The sequence below is a fragment of the Spinacia oleracea genome, chromosome 2, assembly GCF_020520425.1.
Source record: "Spinacia oleracea cultivar Varoflay chromosome 2, BTI_SOV_V1, whole genome shotgun sequence".
Classification (NCBI taxonomy): Eukaryota; Viridiplantae; Streptophyta; class Magnoliopsida; order Caryophyllales; family Amaranthaceae; genus Spinacia; species Spinacia oleracea.
In genome coordinates, this window is record NC_079488.1 from 68658993 (window position 1) to 68681644 (window position 22652).

General features: G+C 38.8%; 1 protein-coding gene across 1 annotated transcript; it reads right to left on the minus strand.

The window, feature by feature from the left end:
- Positions 1-18422: 18422 nt before the first annotated feature.
- LOC110774660 (phosphatidylinositol N-acetylglucosaminyltransferase subunit P) lies at positions 18423-21935 on the minus strand. The gene is made up of 5 exons (XM_021979223.2): positions 21746-21935; positions 19577-19783; positions 19365-19437; positions 18807-18925; positions 18423-18691 (listed from the first exon to the last, which is right to left on the minus strand). Exons 2-5 carry the CDS (start codon positions 19761-19763, stop codon positions 18567-18569), a joined length of 504 nt encoding a protein of 167 aa, XP_021834915.1. The 5' UTR covers positions 19764-19783; positions 21746-21935; the 3' UTR covers positions 18423-18566.
- Between the last annotated feature and the right edge of the window lie 717 nt (positions 21936-22652).

Sequence of the window (22652 nt, forward strand, 5' to 3'; positions counted from 1 at the left end):
GATGTCGAGGAATGGTAAGGATGGTAAGTGCTACCCTTTGTTGTTCATAAAGAATGCTTGATTGTCTTACTTAGTTTTTTGGCAATGTTTAAGAAGACGTAGATTCGTATTTTATTTTAAGGGAATTATTTATGTATTCGAATGACAGGAAACAAGTTATTTAAGGAAGTTATGGTCCTTTTGGAAGTTGTGCCTAAAGAGGCGAGTTGTTTCTACTTTCTGCAAAGTAATTAGGTTGATAACAGAATCTTGTGCCTAATTAACAAGAATTTTAGCACTTTTGCATATAATGGCTTGAGTTGAATGTTATTGATCCATGTTTTAGTCACTTTTAGCCGGAGTGGGCTGAGCTCGTTCTGTTCAGAATAGGCGCCCATAATGAATTTGGACTAAAGTGGCCACGCCTTTAGGGGTTGCATACGTATCCAGGTTGGAACCTTGCCTTACGTAGTTTTATTTTTTTTATTCTGAATATTCTTTTTATTACAAATTCACCTTGATTTACGCGAAATAGCATGAAAATAATCGGATTGTGCACGGATGTACCCCAAAGTGTTCGGATTTTTCTGTAAAAGTGCAGAAAAATTCCGAACACTTAAGCACGGGCGTTGGAAAAATCTAGGGCACAACTTGCACGCGCTATAATTTATTAGAGCTTACATGGTAAGCGCTGGTAATTTCTAGTGCCAAGCGGCTGGTACACGTGTTTTTCAAAGGATTCGGTTTATTTTCACGTTTTTCTAGTCAATTTGCAAAGTTAATTAACTTCTTACTACCGAGTAATTGGTGCTCGGTTTTCAGGTATTTCGAATGGGGATTCCTTTATTTTGCATTTAAGAAAGGTATATATTTATTACTTTACCTCAAGGAGGGATTTTCCGGGGTTGTAGCGTGGTTAAGTTTCGGGTGGAAAAAATGGTTTAGGCTCAAAATTCCCCATTATATCCTTAGTTAAATTGACAATTGGACTTAGTGTTTAACCTTGTTTGGTCTTGGTAGAACTTCATCGCCGTTGATTCTTCACGTTTAAGTTGAAGGACTTTTGACTTGACTTTACTTCACAATATTCTTGGAATTTTTTTTTCTCATAATGGTTCTTGATGTGTAGTCCTTTTTACTTGATTAGTTCCTTTTTCTTGTCCATACTATTGTCATGGTGCATTCCCATCCCCAAGCTCGGGTTAGTGCAGGTTGAATAAAAAGGCTCCTTCGGACGAGGTTCAACATGGCTAACAATAAAGTGGATTGTTGTTTCATGGTCAAGGAAAATGGCTTTTTAAAGGTTGTAAGTTTCCTTTTGTGTGGGTGGATTATATCTTTTAGAAATCGTAGAGGTGGACTGAATGAGTTCCCAGCTGTTGGCCTGAGATGATCTTTTATTTTTGAAAACTCGAAGATGCAGACTCAAAGTTCAAAGAAGTTCCTTTTAGCTTTAGAACAGCCTTTATACTGACTTTCATATCCTTATCCTTTCTTCAACTGGGAAGGTTTGAATACTTGGACGGACATAGTTCTGCTTAACAAGAGTTAATATGGCAGAACTATTAAGAATATAGGGCGGGACTTCAACAAAGATTTAGTATACCGGAGAGGGAAAAGAGAATTCAGAATATCAAAGCAGTGAAACTAAATTGATGATTGAAATTGGGGTGCAAAAGGACTATATTTATAGTGTAGGTAGTCGAAATAAGATAGACTTTTGAAGAATTCGAGTTTCGGTGAAAATCAAATGGCAGCATCAGAAAAAAGTGGCGCTGACAATGTGTGCGCGTTAGTAATTTCTAGCGCAACCCATATAGAATTTGAAGGAATTTGAGTTTCAATCAGAATCAAATAGCAGCGCCAGAAAAAAGTGGCTCTGGCCTTGTGAGCGCTGGAAATTTGCAGCGCATGTTATGTCAGTGCTAGAAAATTCCAGCACATGCAGATCTGCGGATTTCCAAAAAATTCGATCTTTAACCGCTCATAACTTCTTTATGAAGGAAATAATGCCCTTGGTCCAAGTATGCATTCTATGTTAAGTCTAATAAATGCGGTTCAGTATTAATTAACAAGTTAATAATTCAGTGAGATCAAGTGAGCTGAATGCCTAGCTAGAGGCCGCTTCAGTTCAAGTGGAATTAATGATATTAATCCACAGCTTACTCTTGACTGAACCCGTAGGGTCACACAAATAGTACGTAAACGGATCAAGTATTTAATGGCATTAAATACTCCATCTATGAATATTCGGAACCGACGGATCTTGGTTTCAGTGGGAGCTAAGATCGTCACAGGCAAGAAATGAATACTCCGGAAACGATGATATTGCCGGAAACGGAAATATGGATCGTATCGGAAATATGAATATTATCCAAGTCGTAGATGTTGCCGGAAACGGAAACATGGTACGTATCGGAAAATATTATTGGAAATGGAAATATTACCAGAATCGGAAATATTGCCGGAAACGGAAATATTGTCAGAATCGGAAATATTACCGGAATCGGAAAATAAATCCGGAAACGGAAATATTAAATATTTGTTCGAAACGGAAATTAATTCCGGAATCGGAAATATTAAATATTGTTCGTATCGGAAATAAATTCCGGAACTGGAAATTTAATCGGAAGCGTATCGTACGAATTAGCATCGGACGAGGCCTGCCGGACGAAGGCCCAGCACGAAGCCGGGCCATCGCCCAGCAAGCACGCGCGCCACAAGCCCAGCCAAGGCAGCGCCCAGGCCTACCGCAAGGCAGGCCCAGCGCGCGCCAAGGCCACGGGTGCGTGGGCCGCGCTGCGTGGGCTGCTGCTCGCACGCGCATGGGCAGCCCTTGTGGCTGCCGTGTGTGTGTGAGTTTGTGCTCATGCGTGATTCCTAAATCTACAAGAGTCAGTGTATGATTAAATTTCTATTCCTAATTGGATAAATTAATTAAATAGAATTCATGTAGGATTCTAATTTCAATTAATTCGTATCCTACTAGGATTACGATTCCTTTTCCATAACTCTATAAATAAAGGCCTAGGGGTCATTATTTATACACAAGTTTTAAGTATTCAAAACTAAGATTTTTAAGCAGAAAAATCAGCCAATATTCTTGCCTACCTAACCGAAAATATTAGAACCTTAAGGGCGATTCTAGTTGGTCAATCTTAAGGCGGATCCGAACGTGCTGTGGACTATCTACGGAGGGACGACACTTGGAGTCCTAAAGACTTGTTCTTGTTCGGTTCGGGCGCAGCTAGGGAAGGCACGCAACAAAGAGTATGCATCTAAACTATGCTAAATGATTATGTGTAAATAATATGTTTCCTGGCTTTATGGTTTTTCCGCATGATTTATGAACTGTCATATGAATCATAACCTAACAGTGGTATCACGAGCCCCTTATTATTTTCATAATCTAAATTGCATGAACATGGTTAAATATTACAAATTTGCAAGAATTAAAAGGGGTGATTAATTTTCGTAATTGTTAATTAATTGCAAATTGCGTTTATTTAATTATACGTACGCAGTTTTTCGGCAGTTTCTTCGTTACTCATCCGAATTGAGTGATTTTTGTGTCAATTCCGCATGTAAAAGGCATTCTAAAATTTTGACAAAAATAGTAATTTTCTGCCGAACCCAGAATTCTCAAATTCGAAGCCTAACTATGACTTTTCGAAGGTTTTAGTTTTTCGAATGCAAAATTTCGTAAATTTAAGATGTTAAATTAAATATTTGCGATTCTTGTTGATAAATCTTGAATTTTTGATTGACCTACTGCATATGTTTAACAAGTTTGAATGCCTAGTCTTGTTAATTATGCAATCTAATTTGTAATTATGATTAATTTGTTGAAAATTAGAATAATTTAGAATTAATTTGATTTTCATAATTAATTGTAATTTAATTAGAAAACTATGATTAAAAACCACCATAAAAATTGTAAATTTACGATAAATTTTAAATTTTTATGACCTAGACTTGAATCCATAACAATCGGAAATCAATTGGATAATAAATTTTCGATTTTTTCGCCCTAAAATTATGAAATTAATAATATTTATTAATTTGTCATTAATTTTAAATATAAATTTTAAATTTTATGCGATTCGTTCATATAACTTGCACGCACGAAGCAATGGACGCTTCGTGTTACCCTTAAGGGGTGTTGTATAATGCGGGCATGCGACGACGAGCAAGGGAGCTCGTCGCCCGTGTGGCACGAATGCAATGAGCAAGGGTGTAGTGCACGAGCACAAGGCAGCAGCCCTGCCTTGTGTCGTGTGCCACGAGCAATGAACGAATGGGCATGGGCGAAGGGCGAGCCAAGGCAGTCGCGTGTGGGCAGCAAGCGAGCTGCGCCACAGCGCGCGCTGCCTCGCACAAGAGCGCGCAGCCTCGCGTGCAGCGAGCGCAAGCTCGCGTGCCACGAGCGCTGCGCCCAGCATTACTCGCGCGCGCAGCGCGCGATGTCGCCCGCCCAGCGAGCGATGTCGCGCCCCAGCGAGCGATGGCTCGCGCCAGCGAGCGATGGCTCGCGCGCCCAGCGAGCGATGTCGCGCGCCCAGCGAGCGATGGCTCGCGCGCCCAGCGAGCGATGTCGCGCGCCCAGCGAGCGATGTCGCGCGCGCGCACTGCGAGCGATAGCTCGCGTGCGATGAGCGCTGGCGCGCGCAGCGAGCATCAGTGCGTGCGGACGCTTGCGATAGGAAAGCAGCAGCTATGCGACGAGCGCATGGGCTGAGCGCACATGGCCAGCAATGGCTGTGTGCGTACGGCCCATGGGCGTGCTACGCGTAGGGTGTTTGCGTCACGATTAGATCGTTTTGAATGTTTAATTTGAAAATTTCAGTTCACGTAATTTTAATTGATTTTAAAATTAATAATTTGAATTATTTTCTTGGATTTTAATTTTGAATATTATAATTATAATAAATGTTATTTATTCTAATTATTTTACTAAAATTAAAATCATGAATTAATTTAAATACGACTGAAATTAAATTAAATTTTTGGATTCAATTATAAATTGATATGAGCTTTAAATTTTAATTAAATTTGTATGTTTCCGGTTGGACTAGAAATACATTTTTATGTTTAAAATTGGTAAAGCATATGAATTTATTGGTTTAAGTGGGAGCGCTTTTTAGTCATAAACTCTTGATTAGGTCTACAAATCCTTAAGGATTAAAACAACTTGATTAGAATTAATAAGGACTGAATAATTGGTAGATTATTGGTGCCCTTGATTAATTGCTGCAAATGTTTACGTGATGCATAATGTGTTTTACTAACCAGCTATGTGGGCCATTCATGATAATGAATGGGTGAATGGTATATATTGTATATGTACTGTTTTGCAGGTTATGAAGTGACTAGTATGGCCCAAATAGGATAGAAAATATGGTCTGCGTACCATTAATTTGAATGTAATTGGTCTAAAGTACCAAAGTTATTTTTCAATTCAAATATGGTCTGCGAACCATCAAATAGTTGTAATTAGTTATAGCTTATCCTATTTGAAGAAAATGGTGCCTCCCACGGAGATTTTCAAGACGGACTTTGAAGTCAAAGCTTCAAGATGAAGTCGGGCCATACTAGATCACAAATATCTTATGCATGTTTTAAGTTATTTATTGCTTTAAATATGTCTTAAAATGCATGAGATCAAAAGCTTGATTATGTTGCATGATTAAGGATTTTAGTTCACTTAAAATCTAACCAACATAGTAAGAGCCTTAAGTTCCAAACTTAAAAATTGAGTTAAAAGGTGCCATGCCAAAATATACACTTGCTTGGATATCCTTTACATCAATCTAGTAATAGTTTTCGCTCAGCGAGGTGTTACTTATTGGTCCTAAAGGGGCAAGGTACACAAATAATTGTGAGTACACGTTAGTTTTGGTGAAACTCAACGATATAAGTAAGGAGTCCTTTTATGTCGTGGCAAATTCGATAGGTTTACCTAATAAGTTCTTAGACGTACCTATCAACCAAGAATAGTTTCTAGACTATTAGCAAAAGGCTTTTGCTTACCTAAGATGTTCTAGGATTAAGTCGACAAACTGTGCTTAGTTCTTCAATGATTTTAGGATCTTGGAATCATTTTATTCACACCTGCCGGAACACATAATTTGAATAAAATGCTTAATAAACATTGAATTATGCATGTATGCTAGAATTTAAGTTTATTAAGAGAAACTGTGAATGGTTATTTATTTGTTTATTCTTTTCAATTGTAGTTTTTAATATGGCAAACAACAATTCATTCAACATTCGATCAATTCTCGAAAAGGAGAAGTTGAACGGGAAAAACTTCCTTGACTGGCAAAGGAACTTGCAAATAGTTCTTATGCAGGAAGAAAAGGAGTATGTCCTAGATGAGGCGATGCCCGAAGCTCCAGGCGACGGGGTCACTCAGGCTGCCCTCAATCGTTGGATTGATGCCAACAAGGATGTGAAATGTCTAATGCTTGCCACCATGAGTGCGGATCTGCAGAAAACGTTCATCAACTCAGATGCTTTCACAATCATCAGTGAGTTGAAGAACATGTTCCAAGATCTGGCTCGAGTCGAAAGATTCGAGACTCATAGGCAAATTCTTGAGACCAAGCTTAAGAAAGGCGAGCCCGTAAGTCCACATGTTCTCAAAATGATTGGACTCATTGAGAATATGAGTCGGCTGGATCAGCAATTTTCTCAGGAAATGGCTATAGACACCATCCTCCATTCTCTTCATAGCGGGTATGATCAGTTCAAACTGAACTACAGTATGAATAGTCTGGACGAAACGCTCACTGAGCTTCACGGTATGCTGAAGACCGCTGAAAAGACGCTCAAAAGTGATAAGCAGGATGTGCTTATGGTGCGTGGGGGCAAGTTCAAGAAATCTGGAAAGAAGAGGAATGCTAAGAAAGGTGGCAACAAGGCCAGCCCAACTAAGCAAACTGGCGCCAAATCTGCAAAGAGAAAGGTCAGTCAACCCACTTCTGAATCCGAATGCTTCTACTGCAAGAAGAAGGGGCATTGGAAGAGAGATTGCTTGAAGCTAAAGGAAGATCAGAAGAACGGAACAGTCGTTCCATCTTCAGGTATTTTCGTTATAGACTGTATACTTGCTAATTCAACTTCTTGGGTATTAGATACAGGTTGTGGCTCACACTTATGTTCCAATCCACAGGGACTAAGAAGAAGTAGAAAGTTAAGCAAGGGTGAAGTCGACCTACGAGTGGGAAATGGAGCACGGATTGCTGCATTAGCTGTAGGAACTTACTATTTGTCGTTGCCCTCCGGGCTAGTTTTGGAACTGGAAGAATGTTTCCATGTTCCAAGTCTTACTAAAAACATCATTTCAGTTTCTTGCTTAGATGCTAAGGGATTTTCCTTTATAATAAAAGACAATAGTTGTTCGTTTTATTTTAAAGAGATGTTTTATGGATCTGCTAGATTAGTCAATGGACTTTATTTATTAGATCACGACAAACAAGTATATAACATAAATACCAAAAAGGCCAAAAAGGATGATTCAGATCTCACCTATCTGTGGCATTGTCGATTAGGCCATATAAACTTGAAACGCTTAGAAAGACTTCAAAGGGAAGGAATTCTAGAACCATTTGACTTAGAGGATTATGGTAAATGCGAATCATGTTTACTTGGCAAAATGACAAAGCAACCTTTCTCTAAAGTTGGAGAAAGAGCAAATGAACTATTGGGTTTAATCCATACAGATGTATGTGGACCAATGAGTACAAATGCTAGAGGTGGTTTCAGCTACTTTATCACTTTTACTGATGACTTCAGTAGGTATGGTTATGTCTACCTAATGAAGCATAAGTCTGAATCCTTTGACAAATTCAAGGAATTTCAGAGTGAAGTAGAGAATCAATTAGGCAAGAAGATCAAGGCACTGCGGTCTGATAGAGGCGGTGAATATCTGAGCTATGAATTTGATGACCATCTGAAAGAATGTGGAATTCTGTCAGAATTGACTCCTCCTGGAACACCACAATGGAACGGTGTGTCAGAACGGAGGAACAGAACCTTGCTAGACATGGTCAGGTCAATGATGGGTCAGGCCGAACTTCCATTAGAATTTTGGGGACATGCACTAAATACAGCTGCACTCACTATAAATAGAGCTCCGTCTAAAGCTGTCGAAAAGACTCCATACGAATTATGGTTTGGAAAGCCTCCAAATGTGTCTTTTCTTAAGATTTGGGGATGTGAAGTATACGTCAAACGATTAATTTCAGACAAACTTCATCCAAAATCTGACAAATGTGTCCTTGTGGGCTATCCAAAGGAAACAAAGGGGTATTACTTCTACAATACATCTGAGAACAAAGTGTTTGTTGCTCGAGATGGTGTCTTTTTGGAGAAGGATCACATTTCCAAAATGACAAGTGGGAGAAAAGTAGACCTCGAAGAAATTCGAGTCGAACAACAAACTCTAGAGAATGCTCAAGATGACATTCAGGATGAAACTCAGAGATCTTTAGAAGAATCTGGTGAGAATCATGGTCAATCTAGAAATGTTACCCCGCGTAGATCGCAAAGATATAGATCTCAACCGGAAAGGTACTTAGGTATTTTGACGAACGAGAGCTATGACGTTCTATTACTTGAAAGTGATGAACCTGCGACTTACAAGCAAGCTATGACGAGCCCTAGCTCCAAGCAATGGCAAGAAGCCATGCAATCTGAATTAGACTCCATGTCTGAAAACCAAGTATGGGATTTGGTCGATTTGCCAGATGGCTACCAAGCCATTGGAAGCAAATGGGTTTTCAAACTGAAAAAGGACAAGGATGGGAAACTTGAAGTTTTCAAAGCTAGATTGGTTGCAAAAGGTTACAGGCAAGTCCACGGTGTGGATTACGATGAAACCTTTTCACCAGTTGCAATGCTAAAGTCTATTCGAATAATGTTAGCAATCGCTGCATATTACGATTACGAAATATGGCAGATGGATGTCAAAACTGCTTTCTTAAACGGCGTTTTAACAGAAACTGTGTTTATGACACAGCCTGAAGGTTTTGAGGATCCAAAGAATGCTAAAAAGGTATGCAAGCTAAAGAAGTCAATCTACGGATTGAAGCAGGCATCCAGGAGCTGGAATATACGTTTTGATGAAGCAGTCAGTGACTTTGGTTTCATCAAGAACGCGGACGAATCTTGTGTATACAAGAAGGTCAGTGGGAGCAAAATTGCTTTCCTAGTATTATATGTCGACGACATATTGCTTATCGGAAATGACATTCCTATGTTGAACTCTGTCAAGATTTGGCTTGGGAAATGTTTTTCGATGAAGGATCTAGGAGAAGCACAGTACATATTGGGCATCAAGATTTACAGAGATAGATCTAAAAAGATGATTGGACTTAGTCAAAGCACTTATATCAATAAGGTGCTTGATAGGTTCAAGATGGCGGACTCCAAGCGAGGCTACCTACCCATGTCTCATGGAATGACTCTAAGCAAGACTCAGTGCCCAAAAACACTTGATGAGCGTAGACGAATGAATGGGATTCCATATGCATCATTGATTGGTTCAATAATGTATGCTATGATATGTACACGCCCGGATGTTGCGTACGCACTCAGTGCTACGAGCAGATACCAGTCAGACCCAGGAGAGGCGCATTGGACTGCTGCCAAGAATATTCTGAAGTACCTGAAAAGGCACAAAGATGACTTCCTGGTCTATGGTGGAGATGATGAATTAATTGTTAAAGGCTATACGGACGCAAGTTTCCAAACCGACAAAGATGATTTCAGATCACAGTCTGGGTTTGTCTTCTGCCTCAACGGAGGAGCAGTAAGCTGGAAAAGTGCTAAGCAAAGCACCATTGCGGATTCTACAACTGAAGCGGAGTACATTGCTGCACATGAAGCAGCAAAGGAAGCTATATGGCTAAGGAAGTTCATAGGAGAACTTGGTGTAGTCCCCTCCATTAAAGGACCAATAGCCCTGTATTGTGATAATAACGGAGCTATTGCACAGGCAAAAGAGCCTAGACACCACCAGAGAGTCAAGCATGTACTTCGTAGATTTCACCTTCTACGAGAGTTCGTTGAAAGAAAAGAAGTCGAGATAAGCAAAATTGGAACTGATGACAACATATCAGATCCATTAACTAAACCTCTGCCGCAAGCGAAGCACAACTCGCACACTGCAGCTATGGGAATCAAGCATATTGGAGAATGGCTTTGATGTCTCTGTTTAATGTTTTAAAGTTTTAGAGTTTAAATCTTTGTAAAACATTATTGGTTAATCATTCACAATAAATGAAAGGAATTCATTTCTCCATTTAATTTGTGGTTTATTAAATGATGAGTCCCTTCAACTTGACGATATATTCAAGATAGACTGTCAGGACCAGTCCTGTGACTAAGAAATGTCTATCAAGTGAACTTGAATGTCAAAGGTTGAAAATGGTCCCTAATCGGAGTTTTCTATAAAATTGGACGCATAGAAAACGTTAGACGATTAGAATGCAAGATGACTAGTAGTTCTGTTTCTTGAACTATGTGGACATGGCAATGTCATAATCATTTGCATAGATACTTACTTTGGGAAGACTAGTATCGGACAAGACCTATGAAACTTTACTGTAAGAGATGAAAGTCTGTCATAAGTAAATTTCATTAAATTATTAGACACTAAATCCTCAATACCTGAGTGATTTGAGATTACTTGTTTGAGAACTGGTTGCTTTGACGTTGACCAACCGTCGCACCGTAAAAGGAGGCTATAAAGGCAACGCTCAGGTAATCACCTATCAAACGAAGTCTAATCTCAAGATCGCAAGATTGGGATTGTCCTCCCATAAATCGGGAAGAGATGCTTAAAAGTTGTACAAGGCCACTCGGAGAGCTAGAAACTGTGAAATGCATGGCCGTGCTCGGATGAATCATAGGCTATGATTATCTGTTTATTTGATCAGTTGAACTCTGAAACCGAGGAACACCTCTGGACATAATAAGGATGACAACTCTTACCTTATGTTCAAGAGCAAGCATCGAGCGACAAAGGAATTAGGAAATGCACACTTGTCCCTAAGGACAAGTGGGAGACTGAAGGAAATAATGCCCTTGGTCCAAGTATGCATTCTATGTTAAGTCTAATAAATGCGGTTCAGTATTAATTAACAAGTTAATAATTCAGTGAGATCAAGTGAGCTGAATGCCTAGCTAGAGGCCGCTTCAGTTCAAGTGGAATTAATGATATTAATCCACAGCTTACTCTTGACTGAACCCGTAGGGTCACACAAATAGTACGTAAACGGATCAAGTATTTAATGGCATTAAATACTCCATCTATGAATATTCGGAACCGACGGATCTTGGTTTCAGTGGGAGCTAAGATCGTCACAGGCAAGAAATGAATACTCCGGAAACGATGATATTGCCGGAAACGGAAATATGGATCGTATCGGAAATATGAATATTATCCAAGTCGTAGATGTTGCCGGAAACGGAAACATGGTACGTATCGGAAAATATTATTGGAAATGGAAATATTACCAGAATCGGAAATATTGCCGGAAACGGAAATATTGTCAGAATCGGAAATATTACCGGAATCGGAAAATAAATCCGGAAACGGAAATATTAAATATTTGTTCGAAACGGAAATTAATTCCGGAATCGGAAATATTAAATATTGTTCGTATCGGAAATAAATTCCGGAACTGGAAATTTAATCGGAAGCGTATCGTACGAATTAGCATCGGACGAGGCCTGCCGGACGAAGGCCCAGCACGAAGCCGGGCCATCGCCCAGCAAGCACGCGCGCCACAAGCCCAGCCAAGGCAGCGCCCAGGCCTACCGCAAGGCAGGCCCAGCGCGCGCCAAGGCCACGGGTGCGTGGGCCGCGCTGCGTGGGCTGCTGCTCGCACGCGCATGGGCAGCCCTTGTGGCTGCCGTGTGTGTGTGAGTTTGTGCTCATGCGTGATTCCTAAATCTACAAGAGTCAGTGTATGATTAAATTTCTATTCCTAATTGGATAAATTAATTAAATAGAATTCATGTAGGATTCTAATTTCAATTAATTCGTATCCTACTAGGATTACGATTCCTTTTCCATAACTCTATAAATAAAGGCCTAGGGGTCATTATTTATACACAAGTTTTAAGTATTCAAAACTAAGATTTTTAAGCAGAAAAATCAGCCAATATTCTTGCCTACCTAACCGAAAATATTAGAACCTTAAGGGCGATTCTAGTTGGTCAATCTTAAGGCGGATCCGGACGTGCTGTGGACTATCTACGGAGGGACGACACTTGGAGTCCTAAAGACTTGTTCTTGTTCGGTTCGGGCGCAGCTAGGGAAGGCACGCAACAAAGAGTATGCATCTAAACTATGCTAAATGATTATGTGTAAATAATATGTTTCCTGGCTTTATGGTTTTTCGGCATGATTTATGAACTGTCATATGAATCATAACCTAACACTTTATACGAACTCAGATTCTTGCAAATAATATATTGTTAGAAATCTACGGAATCCAGCTTTCAATGCCACTAGTATCACACCAATGGGATTTGTAAATCTCAAGTTATGACAAAAGAGTGGAGGTCGGTTCGTTTTGGCAATGCCCACGTAAAAGCCTTATAACTTATTCGTTTTAAATCTGATTTGGGCTTATGATAAGTCTATGGAAAGCTTATTCCAAGACCTATACAATCATATGATTTTCATGATCTGAATCATAATTTATGTAAGATAATGACATGTATGCAAATTGCTCTACTATCTGTTCAAGAAAATCAGGAAGACAGACCATCCATGTTGGAAATTTCATCCATTCTCAATAACGAAATTGAACCCATTATGATCCCAAGAAAACCGGCGTTTTCCACCAAACCAGATGCAGAACCAACTCAATACTCACAACATTCTTATTATTCAAACTTCGATTCAGTAGTATCTGAGCTTGAACCTCGATAATGTTCCAATTCCCCGCAATCACACTCATTTTTGTTTGTTTTATACAGTTAATGTTGTTATTTATTCGAGTGAGCATGAGTAGAAATATAGTATATGTTATTGAATATTGATCAGTCAAACATGCACATAAATCTCCACTTGGCAACGCATCTCCTATAAAATAACGAATCTCGATCCCCTTTTCATTTCACCCGAACCTGCTATTTATAGAAACCTGCTAAAAATAGTAACTGCCGTAACAGGTAGTTGTTAAAAGTGGCAAGACATAAAAGATAGAAACCTGTCAGAATTAGGTGTTGCACTCCGACATAAATCCTAAAAGAGATAGAATTTGCAAGAGGAATCATATTCCTAGTGTAATTCGAAAATAAGAGTTACGTATTAATTAAAATCCTAACGAGCCTAGAGTTCGTAACGGGCCCAGACGCATTCCGTCATAAAGTTGATATGCACTAAAAGACTCGGATAAGTCTCAAAGACTCCGTATTCCACGAGTCCAAATCTGACAAGGAAATACGGCCCAGACCCTATTTCCAACGCCTGGCTCTGGGCGCCGAAATCTTCGGCGCCCAGCCTTGGGCGCTGGAAATACCTGGATACGTGTTCTTTCCTAATTCTTCTTGGATTAGAGCTCTAAAATTCTATCTTTCCACGAACTCTTCCCTATAAATACAGCCCTAAATTCGACGTGAAAAAAACACACAATTCATATTATGAGTATTGACTCCAACCCCTAAGCCTAAGCCTCACGCTGCGAAATTGATCCCGCGTTCTGTCGCAATCGATCCAAAAATCGAGCAGAACGTATCCTGTCCCTTGTAGCTGAAGAATTAAGCCCGGAAACTTGAGATTCGTTAAATAAAAGGAGAAATAGCAAAGCCAAAGTGGTTAGTTTTCTGAGAACCGTGACTCACCTCTCAAGGGTGCTTCGTAATGTGTCCCTTCGTATGATTTAATCGCTTTCCTCGCCCTTTTATAAAACTGTTAAACTATTAAATCTGATTGTTCTATCACGCCTAATAAAGATAATATCTTGGGAAATTGAACTATCATGCTAGGTCCCTTAAATCAATCCAAACCAGATAATCACGATCGATCTAGTATTATGTGTTGCATATTGTTAAAATCAATTCAGATTAGTTTAATAGTTAACGCATGTCCCTTCAATTATTTATGCTGAGCTAGTAAGGATATCCTGCCTCTGGAGTTATCGAAGAGCGAGTACTCCTCTCGGTAGTTACAGTCCCCCGAACCCTCAATCTCTACCTTACGGGTGTACGTTGAGAGATCCTCACACCAGGGATCACAAGGGAACCTATAGCAGTCGTGGTTAAACATAATTGCACTCCCTTTATGTCACGATAACCGGGTTTGTCAGTTTTTCTCATTGTCGTTAAAAACTGAATGACGACTCTTATATTACTAGTCAATTGAGTGTAAACTCACAGGAAATCCAATTACACTTGATTTGACAAAAAGAAACGTCACGCCCACGAGGGACGAGGTCACGCATTAGCCTCGTGCTTTTTCGACCCCCTCACACGCGGGTTCCCCGTTTTGTAGAGGAATTCGAGGTTTCACTCCCCGAGTGTTTACCTTTCCTCTCTTCTCTTGTGGTAGAAATTTGCTTTTGGCTTTTTAGAGTCTGCTGCAGCAACGGTTGAATCGTACAAATGGATATGTGCAGAGTGATTATCTTGCATGTTGGATGCAGCTGGAAGACCAGAGTTCTCATAAACTCCGATGTTTTATTGCCCTATTAGTTTGGAGCAACTTTCAAGTTCTAAGTAGTTAACCTTTCTTAGATTTGAGATAAGGGATTAGCAAACTAAGGTTCATTTTATGCAACTGAACACTAAGATTTTCTTCCTATGACATATGTGTAGCATTAGCATCGAGAATTTGTGATAAAATCGACATTCGAAGCAGTTTTGAGGTGTTTTCTTAAAGCCCCCAAGCATAGCTACGGGATTGGCTTTGTGCATGATGCTTGGCATACGTTTTGCATGTTCGTGATGTCCAAGATGAATAGAAATCGTCTGGTTATCAAGTTCATGAATAGCTTGAAAGATACTTGTTTAATGCAAGGTATGTCCAAGGAACGAGTAGTAATTCCTACTTGTCGTTTTTCTTTGTACGTGTCGTATTAGGCAACAAAGCCATGGTCAAGATAGTAAATAAGTTAAGGTTTGCCTGGACCAAGGCTTGGGTGACTCTTTTTAGTCAGAGTGAGGCTCCAACCTTTACTTGAAGAAACATACATGAAATGACAACATGCATAATGTAGGTTTAGGGTCAACAACGTCTTTTTTGTAGATTTAGTGGTTTTAAGTCTGTAGAAAGATATCAGTTAAAACTTGCCGATTTAATTCCAAATTATTCGCAATGGGAAAGTCTTGTATGTCCGATCAGTTGTTAAGGAGAAGAATGGACGTGTTGGCCAGATTATCCCCCGGTATAAAGCAGAGAAAAGATTTTGATTTTTTTGAATTATGGAAAGGTACGTCCAGACTTGATTGCTTAACAAGGAAATGAACGAACTGACTAAGATAGAGTTCACATCCAACTTTATTTTTTTTAGAAAATGTTTTTAAAATAGAAAAGATGAAGTAGATTCCATATTTAAATGCATACTGAGAATATTAATTTTCAAGGAAGTCATTTGACAATGAGGTCGCATAATAGTGCGGTCGCATTGTTCGGTATAAATCTGATGACAACCGTGTCTTTTTATTGTATCGGATTCAGAAGCTTTCACTTGGGTTGTTGGTTGTAGTACTTCCATATTACTTATCGGTTGCTCGATTTAGGATGAAGTTTTAGATGCTCAAAGTTCAAGAAGGTGAAATATATTCTTGCATGAAGAGATGTCGAGGAATGGTAAGGATAGTAAGTGCTACCCTTTGTTGTTCATAAAGAATGCTTGATTGTCTTACTTAGTTTTTTGGCAATGTTTAAGAAGACGTAGATTCGTCTTTTATTTTAAGGAAATTATTTATGTATTCGAATGACAGGAAACAAGTTATTTAAGGAAGTTATCGTCCTTTTGGAAGTTGTGCCTAAAGAGGCGAGTTGTTTCTACTTTCTGCAAAGTAATTAGGTTGATAACAAAATCTTGTGCCTAATTAACAAGAATTTTAGCACTTTTGCATATAATGACTTGAGTTGAATGTTATGAATCCATGTTTTAGTCACTTTTAGCCGGAGTGGGCTGAGCTCGTTCTGTTCAGAATAGGCGCCCATAATGAATTTGGACTAAATTGGCCACGCCTTTAGGGGTTGCATACGTATCCAGGTTGGAACCTTGCCTTACGTAGTTTTATTTTTTTTATTCTGAATATTCTTTTTATTACAAATTCACCTTGATTTACGCGAAATAGCATGAAAATAATCGGATTGTGCACGGATGTACCCCCAAAGTGTTCGGATTTTTCTGTAAAAGTGCAGAAAAACTCCGAACACTTAAGCACAGGCGTTGGAAAAATCTAGGGCACAACTTGCACGCGCTATAATTTATTAGAGCTTACATGGTAAGCGCTGGTAATTTCTAGTGCCAAGCGGCTGGTACACGTGTTTTTCAAAGGATTCGGTTTATTTTCACGTTTTTCTAGTTAATTTGCAAAGTTAATTAACTTCTTACTACCGAGTAATTGGTGCTCGGTTTTCAGGTATTCCGAGTGGGGATTCCTTTATTTTGCATTTAAGAAAGGTATATATTTATTACTTTACCTCAAGGAGGGATTTTTCGGGGTTGTAGCGTGGTTAAGTTTCGGGTGGAAAAAATGGTTTAGGCTCAAAATTCCCCATTATATCCTTAGTTAAATTGACAATTGGACTTAGTGTTTAACCTTGTTTGGTCTTGGTAGAACTTCATCGCTGTTGATTCTTCACGTTTAAGTTGAAGGACTTTTGACTTGACGTTACTTCACAATATTCTTGGGATTTTTTTTCTCATAATGGTTCTTGATGTGTAGTCCTTTTTACTTGATTAGTTCCTTTTTCTTGTCCATACTATTGTCATGGTGCATTCCCATCCCCAAGTTCGGGTTAGTGCAGGTTGAATAAAAAGGCTCCTTCAGACGAGGTTCAACATGGCTAACAATAAAGTGGATTGTTGTTTCATGGTCAAGGAAAATGGCTTTTTAAAGGTTGTAAGTTTCCTTTTGTGTTGGTGGATTATATCTTTTAGAAATCGTAGAGGTGGACTGAATGAGTTCCCAGCTGTTGGCCTGAGATGATCTTTTATTTTTGAAAACTCGAAGATGCAGACTCAAAGTTCAAAGAAGCTCCTTTTAGCTTTAGAACAACCTTTATACTGACTTTCATATCCTTATCCTTTCTTCAACTGGGAAGGTTTGAATACTTGGACGGACATAGTTCTGCTTAACAAGAGTTAATATGGCAGAACTATTACGAATATAGGGCGGGACTTCAACAAAGATTTAGTATACCAGAGAGGGAAACGAGAATTCAGAATATCAAAGCAGTGAAACTAAATTGATGATTGAAATTGGGGTGCGAATGGACTATATTTATAGTGTAGGTAGTCGAAATTACTAACGCGCTGGCAATGTGTGCGCGTTAGTAATTTCTAGCGCAACCCATATAGAATTTGAAGGAATTCGAGTTTCAATCAGAATCAAATAGCAGCGCCAGAAAGAAGTGGCTCTGGCCTTGTGAGCGCTGGAAATTTGCAGCGCATGTTATGTCAGTGCTAGAAATTCCAGCACATGCAGATCTGCGGATTTCCAGAAAATTCGATCTTTAACAGCTCATAACTTCTTTATACGAACTCAGATTCTTGCAAATAATATATTGTTAGAAATCTACGGAATCCAGCTTTCCAATGCCACTAGTATCACACCAATGGGATTTGTAAATCTCAAGTTATGACAAAAGAGTGGAGGTCGGTTCGTTTTGGCAAAGCCCACGTAAAAGCCTTGTAACTTATTCGTTTTAAATCTGATTTGGGCTTATGATAAGTCTATGGAAAGCTTATTCCAAGACCTATACAATCATATGATTTTCATGATCTAAATCATAATTTATGTAAGCTAATGACATGTATGCAAATTGCTCTACTATCTGTTCAAGAAAATCAGGAAGACAGACCATCCATGTTGGAAATTTCATCCATTCTCAATAACGAAATTGAACCCATTATGATCCCAAGAAAACCGGCGTTTTCCACCAAACCAGATGCAGAACCAACTCAATACTCACAACATTCTTATTATTCAAACTTCGATTCAGTAGTATCTGAGCTTGAACCTCGATAATGTTCCAATTCCCCGCAATCACACTCATTTTTGTTTGTTTTATACAGTTAATGTTGTTATTTATTCGAGTGAGCATGAGTAGAAATATAGTATATGTTATTGAATATTGATCAGTCAAACATGCACGAAATCATAATTATATTACTGATCCAAATCATGGAGAGAAATTTTTGCTTCACTAATTTCAAAACAGATTATTTTTGGTTCATTCACGCTTGTAGAGAAAGGCAGAAAAGACCATGTGTAAATGTTACTCAATGTTGCAAGTCGGCCTAGAACAAATATATACAACCACCTTCAGTCACAATCTTACACTTACCAGATATCTACTTAGTCCACATGTCAAACTAATACATTTGTCATTTCAAATCTCTAAACATAAGCTCGTTAATTTGGTTGATGCCAATATCCGAGATGGGTTCAATAGGCAGATTATCTTCGATCGCTGATGTCGTGAATTCTTGTGGCTCTCTACTGTGCTCATCTGTCAAGCAAAACAACACCAAAAGTCATATCTGATCTCAAGATTCTCAACAATGCAAGTGTGAGTAAACATTTGGTCAACTTTGTTGTTGTTTCTGGAAAGCACGCTTACTTACCAAAAATCACATTTAAAGAAGTTGGAGAAGGTGTTGCCATAAAGTTGAGACCTATATAAAATGCCAGTCCTAAGACTATTATCACCATACAATAAGTTGGAACAGCTACAGCCCAATACCTGGAGTAACAAACACAATTAACAATTGTAGTCGAAACTATGGCCAAAATCACATGAAGGGTAGCAACGGAACTCCAAATGACAATGCACTCAAAAGAATGAAAGGAAAGGAGGTTTAATAGAAATACAAAGGTGCAACTGCCACAGTTTAAAAGCAGTGACGGTAGACATTTATACTGGCTACTTGCTAGCCAGCACAATATTTTTTACTCCAATACTGGAAGCTTGACGCATGATAATCTTCATTTTTCATGGTCAGACCAAGATCCTTCCTTTGTGAGGCATTAGCCAGCACAGTCAAGATATGGACCCCTGCTCCCCCCAGCCTATTTAAATTATAGACTTGCATGGAGGCATTGCTTGATGACATTACAGGGTGCTCTTGCAGACTAAGCGTTTGGTTTATTAAGGTCAAAAATACAAGAAGTGCAGAGCTCACCTGCTAGGATAGTAGAAGATCCCAATAGAATGCAACCAATGCTCAGGAAAATATGCCCATATGAAGAATATGGCTGTTCAAAGAATGTAACGAAATTTCTATAAATAAATAAGGAAACAATAAAAGAAACCTATGCAGGTCTAAACAGATATATTAATCAACGGGAAGCTCAAAGAAAGATAAAATACTCGTGACACAAAAAGTAACTTTACCTGTTGCAACAATAGTAGTTATGGAACCCACAAATCCATATACTTCAGCTGGTTTTGGACCATGTTGACCAGATAGACCCAATCCAGAAGCCTTATTTTCAAAATTCAAGAAGGAGCTAACACCTTTCCTTTTCCTTGACAGGCTGAGGACTCTTCTTGGGCTGTTGACAGGAGGAGGATCCTCCATATAGTACTTTAGTACACAACCTGTTAGACAATCCCATGCAAGTTGAATTCACTTCAATATCTGAAATATGAGCTTTAAACCATCCAGATCCCAAACTCTGTTACAGGCTTACAGCCATCTGAACTTCCATAAGAATGTAAATCATACAGAGTATTACAGAACAGAAGCTGTCAATGCAGCTGTAGTCATAGTCTACAAAATCAGTTTTTTGTTGAAATAAAGAAAACTACCTTCGTCCACAATTCTTTGTCATTCTTAGGGGAAGAAACAGAATAATCAAACATAAATTATGATGAAGTAATAACTCTTAACTTTTTCTTTCATTTGTACACCATCCTCATTTACGTTTGTGATAATTAACATGCCTTTTCACCTAGAGGTTTATACTTGCTTGATGCAGTTATGGAGTATCCGATATGTACCCAGCTCAACACTGCTCTGGAGTCTGGAGCCTCCAGAAGCTTCGGTTTACAGAAATTGAAGGAAGAGAAGTAGGATTGGGGGCTCGGAAATGCTAAGAGGTAAAGGACGAAGTTTAGATCGTCAGTTGATCCGGTGGAAACGGCTAACAGAGCAGGAGGGACAAGTCGAAGTGGATGATGGTTGCGGAGTGCCTAATAGTCTACTTCACCGTTCACAGAGGTTGGTGACAGTATTGCAGTTGGTTTTGGGTTCTATTTTGGAGATTTTCAGGATAAGAAAAACCTTCGTCCAAAAGTAAAAATTTATCTTAAGTTCCAGTAGCTCACAGGCACTAACATTATAGTTCAGAGCTACTAGAAGCATACACTTCAAAGAAAATGAAAGCTATCATATACCGCCAAACAAATTCATATTAGAAACTCCACCAACAAAATACAGTACACCTTTTTCTCCGAGAAATATAAGCTTTGCACCTAAATAAACCTAACAGTCCTCCAACCTCATCAATAAGTTGCTTATCTAGTCAGCCAATTTCTCCACAGACAACCTTCAAGGCCCAGCTGATTAAGCTACGACATAGCCAACCTCTATGAAATAATCAAAGCAACATTTATTTTCTTTGATCCTTGAGACTTGTAAAATCTGTCCATTATTAGATGTGCCCAAGATAGTACCAAGATCCTGTGAAGAGCTGATGATGCTAGAAAACTACAATAGTTTGGCAAGGGAAGGGAACAATATCAAATTGACATCCACCTTTATTATTCCAATATTCTAAAATATAATGAGAATCTAGGAATAAAGGGAGTAGTAATTTGTGAAAAAATTCTGTAATGACATGAACCTGTCTGTGATGACGGGCTAAATAGGGAGACATCACATTCCTCAGGAGCTCAGATTCCCACCAACAAATTATTGGCCTACTTCAATAGGTTCATTACTAGGTCTGAAAATTTTGAATGAGAAAAGACAGCCTAGCTCAAGCAAACTACTCCTACTATATTACTAATCAGCTAAACTACTCATATGAAGTACAATCCATTTCACTAATCACTTAATCAGTTTACAGAGCTCTATCCATGACAAATTGAGCATTGCAACCTATGGTCCACCAAAAGTCCAACTGCTCAGAGATGTTATACGCAAGTTTTTGCAACATCGGAAAACTTTACTTTCTCTCTTTCTCTCAACAGTTACTAACACCGAAGAACAAGTTGGATTTTAAACTCCTTATTAAAAGTCAATCAATGAAATTTTAATTTACAGTAATAACCTTTAATAGCTAGGGGCAAATCAATAAACCATCCGTGAATGCGAAAACAAATCAAAAAACAAATCCGAAATTGAAAGCGGTCAAGTAATCTCCGAAATGGTTAAAAGTGATACCACGATTTCATCAAATCAAACACTACTAACTCTAAATGATAGAAACCAGGAACAATTGCAACGAAATCACCAACAGGCAATAACAGTAAAATTAGGGTTTAGTAAAATTAGGGATTGACATCGCAATCAGGAAGATATAACCTAGAACAAAAACGATGAGAGAGAAAGCAAACCTATTTGGAGGGATGAAAGCACTGGAGGTAATCTTCGCGAAGGAGGGAGCAGTCCTTGGGTTCACGACAACGAGACATACACTCGGCTGAAGTCGATCCAGAAATCGTAGCATCTTCCCTTGTTCCCTGATAGAGAAATTCCCCGTTAATCTAACCGATTAACGAGTGCGTGTTAATCGGATGTCAGAGCTGCAAAAACCCAAGGACAAATGGGTATAAATGTAATTCGAAGTGCTGAAGACTAGTTTGGCGTTAAGTTACCGTTAACGCCAAAAGGGTAACGGGACGTTAACAGAAGGGAGGCAATGCACAGTATCAAAATGAAAATTGGGCGGTTAAAACTAATTAAAGGCAGTTGCTTCTAGACTTAGTTTCTAGTTTCTTCATCCCTCCTCATCTCATTCTCTCTCCTCCGCGTCTGGGTTGAATTCGTCCTGCATACTGGTCGAACTGTCGACATTTTTTGGAGAAATCGAATCTGGATTCTACATGCAATCAGGTTAGGTTAATGGTGTGGTTGTTTAATTTTGAAACAGAGTCGTATTATTTGAATATTAGTTTGAAATGGTGGAGTGAACTGTGAGTTTTTAATTCCAAAAAATTTTGTGGAGTAGAGTAGTTAAATCCTAAATTGTCATTGTTGATTGAATAAAACGGGTTAAAGATAAAGAATATATACTTAGATTTCTTTAATTTTTATTTAATTGATGTATAATAGTTGTAGGTAATTTTGCATAGATGTAGATGTAGAGTTGAATCGATTTGGGGTTGCATACATAAAAGTCGGGAATTTCCCTTGATTTTCCATTAAATTGTTTAAAAATTACTTGACTTTAGGTTTGAAAAATGAATTGATGTAGTAGTTGGTTGTTAGAATGTATGTAGAGTGAAATGTTGTGTGATTTGT

Bases quoted from the DNA above. Each gene is read 5' to 3' on its own strand.
- LOC110774660 (XM_021979223.2), bottom strand. From the start codon at position 19,763: ATGGAGGATCCTCCTCCTGTCAACAGCCCAAGAAGAGTCCTCAGCCTG. The intron at 19,438-19,576 runs GTAAAGTTACTT...TTCTTTGAACAG, and splicing joins AACTACTATTGTTGCAACAG to CCATATTCTTCATATGGGCA. The intron at 18,692-18,806 runs GTAAGTAAGCGT...TTTGCTTGACAG, and splicing joins TTCTTTAAATGTGATTTTTG to ATGAGCACAGTAGAGAGCCA.